Source organism: Aspergillus karnatakaensis (genome assembly GCF_047715665.1).
Source record: "Aspergillus karnatakaensis strain CBS 102800 unplaced genomic scaffold BJY04scaffold_109, whole genome shotgun sequence".
Classification (NCBI taxonomy): Eukaryota; Fungi; Ascomycota; class Eurotiomycetes; order Eurotiales; family Aspergillaceae; genus Aspergillus; species Aspergillus karnatakaensis.
Window position 1 is genome coordinate 57,041 of NW_027395821.1, and position 6,929 is coordinate 63,969.

Below are 6,929 nucleotides of genomic sequence, written 5' to 3' on the forward strand. Positions count from 1 at the left end.
ATTAGAGATTTCAAAACTCTCGGTCTACCTGTTTTGCTTTTTGGAGGCTGGCATGCTCGTCTTCACTCGTTTCCTCTCACGTCACGGGGGCTCATTCTCTCGTCCAATGTGACGTCGGTACGCGTTTGATATAGATACATCCTGCACTTGCCCTCTAACCGTCTTGGTTTACGTCTATCTACGATATAATAGCTAATATCTGTACGCATATAATGGCAGCGAGGTTTTCGATTTCCATCTTTCCTCCTCTGTCTGTTCTTGGCTGTATATTGTAGATTTTTTTGCGTTTGGGGTGGATTTCAGATAGACTCTCTCAAGAACGACACTCTTTTCTAGGTCGACTATAATTGTCTAGCCATCAAAGTATCTGCCGAGGGGGGTGTTGTTGTTTGTTTCGGGATGACCTGCTGGAATATGCTAGGTAGGCTACGCCCATGAGAGTCTATCTGTATGTGATGCGACGGTAAAATGATGGAAATGCTAGTGAGTATCGGCACGGATCAATAAGCCAACCGCTCCAAATCTATAATTCTCGCCTCAACGACTATAGCAAACGGAGATGCTGTTTTACATGCGCCGCATAGAACTCAGACCTTGATCTTCGCAATGCAGGGAGGGGAAGGAGAAGACAATGGTGTGACGGAGAGGTCATGAAAAGTATTTAAGTGAGCTCATATTTTAGAAGATAGAAGACGGGTGAGTGGTTTAGTCCGTTGCCACCGCATCAAGCCTATTTAGCGTATTCTGGGCCTCCTTGATGAGCGCCCTTCGTGCATTCCGTGTGTCGTCACTATTGATCTCGATGCCGTCGGCCTTGATCATGACTTGGGCGAGGATCATCTCGCCGAGCTTCTTGTGTTCGAAGGTCCGGGATTTCTCGTCGCGTGGCGGGTCGTTGATGTACTGTTCGCAGAGTGGCAGGAGTTCCCTCTGGAAATATGCTGTCAACCCGTTGACCTGCGCAAGGGGGTTCGGGAATGAGTTGAGGTTGGGAGCTGGAGGTGGGAGTGCGGAGCGGCCGCCAGAGGAGGAGGTAGGTCGCGGGGGTTGCGGGGGGGGGGCGAGCTCGTCGTCTTCGTCGGAGTCCGCTGCGGACTTCTTCTTCTTGCCCTTGCTCTTCTTCTTGCGTTTGCTCTTTGATTTGGGCGCGGCTTCGGGAATGTTGACTGTGGGTGGGCGCGGGGCCTCCTCGCTGGTCCGATCGGCTTCGGAATTGTCGCTGGGTGTTCGCGCGCCGGGCTGTACTTCCGAGACAACGCAAAGAATTTCCGAGTTTTGCTTGAGGCCTTCTAGGCGGCATGGCAGCACATCATCGTCTAGTAGCTTGCCCTTGTAGAGTAATTTGATGCGATTCGGATCTGTTGTATGTGTGACCTCGGCGGCACTCTGTCTCAGCTGTCCAACGCTCAACCTACCCTCGCTAAGGGAGTACGGCGGAAAGTGAAGCTCGTATGTGACCTTGCGGTGTTTCAAGAGAAGTGTATCCGGCTCCGAATCGTCATCTTGTCTCCTCGCGTAGGAGTTCGCATCGTATGTGCGGGCCGGAGGATCGACGATGTCATTCGGGGTCAGATAGGTATAGGGACGCTCATTATTCGCCGATTGGTAGGGAGGTGAGGGACGGCGCCAGAGGTTGCGCCAAGACATGACCACGAGAGCAATGGCACAGACAATAAGGGTGAGAAAGGCTGGGGCTTTGTTGTAGTCGTCGGTATACTGGGAGGCCCAGGAGGGCAGGTAGGAGGATGAAAAGGCGGGATCTGAGATGAGGGGCAAGACGAATTTATGGTGGAGAGAGTGTAACGAAGAGGGCAGGCTGGCGGTGATGTAATCCAGGTAGGAGGCACACGTCTCGCCCAGAGAGGCCTGGGAAACGTGTGGAAGCAGCTGGGTCATGGATTGCTAAACCGAGAGAGCCGCATGAAGTTGGGAGGTGTCAGGGGTGGGAATGCTTGAATATTTTTTTTTGTTTAGTAGTTTGGACCGGATCTTTCTTTCCTTAGCAAGGCGGAGACAGTCTCAGCCTTGTGCCAAATGTGGCCTTAACTAAATTGACAGCAGGGACTGGATTGTTGAAGAGAGCAAGCAGTTGGTGTGGAGCTTGCAGGCGAGTGGATGGCAACTGTTGGTTACTTACTTACTGCAGCCTCAGCTCTTCAGCCACTCTTCAGCCACAGCTTGTCACACTCCAGCCACATTTGAGGCAAATGTCAGACTTGTCAGTTGAGTGCTTGTTTGCATTTTTATTATAATAAATATATTATGATATTCTGACAAGCAATTTGAAATCTATAGATTACACTGGAAGATGCTTGAGCTCTCAGTAGAGTTGTACTCCGAGTTGGAGAATCTCTTCCGATGACATAGATAGCTTCGAGTTCGATGTATATATTTATAGTCACTATCGTAAATCAGTGGAATTAATTCTCTCATCCAGTAGCTCGTCCGTTTGAGTGTCTTTCAAGGTAAACCCATGTTCATGGTACTCTGAATAATCTGCACACAGCCGACTCAGGGACCAGAGTATGGACTCATCCCCTGCTGCTGTATCCTCCCACCTGCGCATTCAGAAACACAAACCGATCTAGTACACCTCAAGCAACTATCCGCCCCATCAACACCCATCAAAATGCCCCCTTCTAAGCCTACCAAGCAAAGCCTCCAAACCATCCGAATAATTCAGCTCGCCATGTCCCTCTGCTACTCAGGATTGGGGGCATGGTAAGCCGTCCCTCCTGTAACCTTTCATGACTATGCTCACCAAGATATTCAACCTAGGTGTCTCCTCCATCCATCCTCCGTAATAACCCTCTCCTTCAGAGCCCCCTATAAAAGCCTCGACTACACCTCGCAGCTCCTAATGCAGTTCTTTGGCGCCCAAGCCCTAACAACCGGCCTTCTATTGGGCGTATCCAACATGGACAGATTCGGCTTCTTGATGTTTGGAGTAGCGATGGTTCCTTATATGATGTTTGATCTGTGGTATGGCATTGGGCCGGGGAGAGAATTGGGCGTCTTTACGGGGTGGCTCTGGGTGGATTTCGTTGCGACGGTGGGGTTTTGTGCTGGGGCCGGGGGATGTGTTTGGTTATTAGGGTGTGGGGATACTAACGAGTGTAGGTGGGAAGGGAATAAGAAAGAGTAACTAGTATTATGTCTCGGAAATATCATGCTATGCTAGGGCTACCTATCTGTCTCTTCAACGAAGTAGACAAGACGGACTCCTAAAAAAAGCTGTGGAAAGTGGAACCTACTGTACCCTTACAGGTCTCCACGAGTCGTAGAGAAGAATATGGTAATAATAATATATATTAAGAATTATCATACAGTCGAATCATCTAGAGCAACGCCGCTGCAATGCACGAATACAAGGGTGATCTATATTCTTACCCCACCATTGGTAGAACGGCCGCCGAACCACCGCGCAAGACCGTTGTTGCCGTCGTTATTCCCATCACTGCCCATCCACCGGGGAAGTTGGAACGAATCACCTTGAAGCCACTGTGGCCGACTGGTGGTCTCAATGGTGTTCTTCACCCGGTGAGCGAACGATTGAAAGAAGTTTTCTTCTTCTTCCTCTTCTATGGCCGACGTGGGGGCGGCGCCCCTCGTCGACCGGGAGGGTCGTGTCGCGTCGGCCAAGGGTGTGCGCGAGGTTGAGTACGCCTGCGTGCTCCCATCCGCGTCTGTCGATGATTGAAGCGAGCGTCCGTTGCGGGCTGAGAGTCCGAGGGAACCTAGACCGTTCAGTTCTCGTTCGATTAATTCTCGACCTTCTCGCCAACCACCGATGCCGTAACCGCTGGGGTTGTTCTCAATATCATCCTCTTCCTCTTCGAGCAAGCCAAGTCCGCAGATATTCCTCACACGCCCGTAAAGATTGAACATGGTGGCCATGATAGGAATCAAAATGGCAACAGGGAAGAAGTAATCAAACCCTTTGCCCAATGGCGTCAAGTCGATCCATCGACCAAGGAATCGATAGAATGTAGTACTTTCTCGAACTTCTTTGGGTAAGAAGGTCAAGAAGTTATAAGCGGTTGGCACGGTAAGCCTTGCCACTAGGCTGGCGTACCAACATGCACTCTCGCCATATGTGTTTCGTCGAACCAATGCTCGATTGCCCCAGACTTTGGCGTCGTTGACGCCGACAAGTGCTGCAGAGCACATGTACAACAGCCACATGGAAGTAATGACTTGTCTCCCGAAACCAATAGGTGCTGGGGTTTCATGATACGACACTATCGACAAGGTGACCACAGAAAAGCGGGGCGCGATGGACTTGATAAGCTCGGACCAGACAACACAGAGCGAAGCGGCCGAAAAGACCGCGCCTAGGACAAGCCGCAGGTTCGGGAAAACGTTCACATATAATTGGTATCGCATATACGGTGTGAGGAGCTTCACCTGCGGTAGGAAACTGGATCGCTGAGCATAATCACCAAACTCGAGTTTCTTGGAAGCGGACGAGTTGATGATCGCTTGTAAATCGGCTGCTGTCAGGATCAGACGATCCCAGGCATCGACAAACCGAGCTTTCTGGTGCCGAGCTCGCTGGAGGCGTCTGGTCAAGTCCGCGAGGTAGCGTTCGGTAATTACTGCCGGAACGGCGCCACTACTTGAGGGATCCAAAATTCCCGATCGAAGCTCCGGCGGGGTGGAGGTTTCAGCGAGTTCCTCGATCCAGTCCTGGAAATCGCGAGCGGTTCCGGTCTTCCTTTGTTGCAATTGAGCTACTTGGGCTTCGAGGCTTTCCAGATCATTGATGGCATCCATTAGGCGATCATGCAACAACGGTGCCTGAGCTTGTAGCCTCCGCAGCCTGCCACTGACGCTAGCGTTGCGGAAAAGTGTGCGTGGGATTGACACCAAGCCGTGGCCCATCAGATAGATCGCAAGAACGAGACCCCAGACGTAGGCCAGCGCCATGGCGAGGGCTTTGATTGTGGAGAACTCGAACCCATTCTGAATGGAAATGTAGATCAACCCCAGTGTCGCACACCCAAGGACGATCATTTGATAACGGGCATTGGAGCGGATGGAATACTGAATACGGGCTCGGGTATCGCGGTGACCAGAATCAATGTATTCGCCGAGCGTCGGAAGGATGACCCTGTTAATCGAGTATAATTAGCAGGAGTCCCATGGTTTATTCCAGAAGCCAGATGCATACCACGTAAGAGCAAAAATCAGCCAGTAGGTGATGCGCCAGGACACCAGAAGAAGGCGTTCAGGAAGCCAAATTGCCTTGGGACCGCCACCATCACGCGAGCTCGAGGCCAGATCAATAGGAACTAGAAGGACGACGCTGGCGGGTAGCGCAAGCGCAAGAAAGACGGGGACGGAGAGGTATGCGGGCGTAGCTCGTAGAGTTAGGAACCGGCGGAGGAGGGCTAGGACAAGGGCGGAGATGATGGCGAGAGCTAGAATGAAGAATATACTAGAGCCCACCGATATAGCGGCGGCGGCTATCGAGATCATGGTGCTCGGGGGGTTGACGGTAGATGAGACATATATGGAACGAAGAAGGAGGCGTCTCGATTCGATGGATCAACAATAATTGACTATGTTGAGGCAGTCTAGGGGACCACAAGGAGAAACTATCGAGTGGAAGCAAGTTTAGGAACAGTAGTAAAGACGGGGTAGAAGAGGGCGCAAGGGGAGGAGGAAATAATGGAAGTCTAGAGAAAATTAGGAAGTCGAAATTGAAGACGGGAACCTAGTAGGTAATGGATGAGGTCGGTTGTGGAAGAGGTAGTGAGATGAATCTTGAGAAAGAGGCCGTACCGTACTCCGTACTCTTGGTGGAAGCTGACGACGATAAGACGGGAAAGTCAAACGCCAATCACAATAATATCACAGCCCGCCGGTGACGACAGCAGACTGTCCACATCACGTGAGCTATACTCACGTGATAGGCACGCATTCGGAATCCAAGTCCACCCACCTGAGGTACTACTCCGTAGTTAGGTAGATAGTTAGTTGGTTAGTTATACCCTTGCTACTACATACAATCTCGATGGATAAGTAGTATCAACGGTATTTTAATAGCAACCGAGTACTGTATGACAATCAAGTAACTAGTAATAGCAACTAGTAGTCACAACTACAGTAGTCAGTAGACTGCAGATGCTACACAAGGCTTGGCCCGTCAGACCTTGCATCTAAAGACGGTCAAAACGGCTCTCCCAATAATTCCAGACTCCCAGAGGTCCCAAGTTCCAAGGACCCAAAAGCAGATCCTCTCTGATCCTCCTCCGCTTCAGAAGAACATCAAGCTCTCCTGCTCTACCTCCTCCCTTGTTGTCTGTCAACCTTGTTCCAACTTCCGACTTCTTTCCCACTCCATTAGTTAGTCTGGGTCGTTGGCTTTCTTTCTCTTCCACTTTCTTCTGCTTCCTCTTCCTTTCCAGCTCCCGCTCTTCTTTTCATTCCTCCCCTCCGCCTTTTCGTCTTTCCAGCTGACTTTAGGTTGCCCGCCACACCACCACTGGGCAGCAACCTGTTTTACCCTCTTTCCTGGTATGCTCGTGCTCTATCCCTCCCCTCGCCTTTGTCTTCACTCTCCAATCTCTTCTTTCATCATCTCTCAACGGGCTGTGAACAAACCCTCGAGTCTGCCATTCTCCCTTCCCTTGTCCACCAATCCCACCAGACTCTCGCCCTCTTCGTTTCAAACCTTCCCCTGCCTCATATTACGATCATCCTGACACTCGCTCTCCATTTAGATCTCCAGGCACCTGGACCTTTTCTTCTCTTTCGGCTTTATTTTTTCTCTTATCTTTTCTCCTTCTGCCCATCTGAGACTCGCTACAATATCCCCCCTTCGAAAGCCTTCAAGTCGAGTTCGAATGGTTCTGCAGCCACTTGGGTCCCGTGTAACTGCAAACACCCCTGCCAGTGATCCAACCCTCGCAGGTGCAATCTGA

The 6,929-nt window shown here is 50.9% G+C and overlaps 3 protein-coding genes across 3 annotated transcripts; 1 reads left to right on the forward strand and 2 right to left on the reverse strand.

Moving 5' to 3' along the window:
* Nucleotides 1-262: 262 nt before the first annotated feature.
* Nucleotides 263-2,420, reverse strand: BJY04DRAFT_203926 (uncharacterized protein). The gene has a single exon (XM_073713412.1). The coding sequence runs from the start codon at nucleotides 1,894-1,896 to the stop codon at nucleotides 706-708; it is 1,191 nt and encodes a 396-aa protein (XP_073564276.1). The 5' UTR covers nucleotides 1,897-2,420; the 3' UTR covers nucleotides 263-705.
* On the forward strand, nucleotides 2,421-3,295 carry BJY04DRAFT_203928 (uncharacterized protein). The gene is made up of 2 exons (XM_073713413.1): nucleotides 2,421-2,721; nucleotides 2,779-3,295. The coding sequence occupies exons 1-2, from the start codon at nucleotides 2,630-2,632 to the stop codon at nucleotides 3,143-3,145; spliced, it is 459 nt and encodes a 152-aa protein (XP_073564277.1). The 5' UTR covers nucleotides 2,421-2,629; the 3' UTR covers nucleotides 3,146-3,295.
* Nucleotides 3,294-5,802, reverse strand: BJY04DRAFT_203929 (LMBR1 domain-containing protein). The gene is made up of 2 exons (XM_073713414.1): nucleotides 5,174-5,802; nucleotides 3,294-5,113 (listed from the first exon to the last, which is right to left on the reverse strand). Exons 1-2 carry the CDS (start codon nucleotides 5,479-5,481, stop codon nucleotides 3,379-3,381), a joined length of 2,043 nt encoding a protein of 680 aa, XP_073564278.1. The 5' UTR covers nucleotides 5,482-5,802; the 3' UTR covers nucleotides 3,294-3,378.
* Between the last annotated feature and the right edge of the window lie 1,127 nt (nucleotides 5,803-6,929).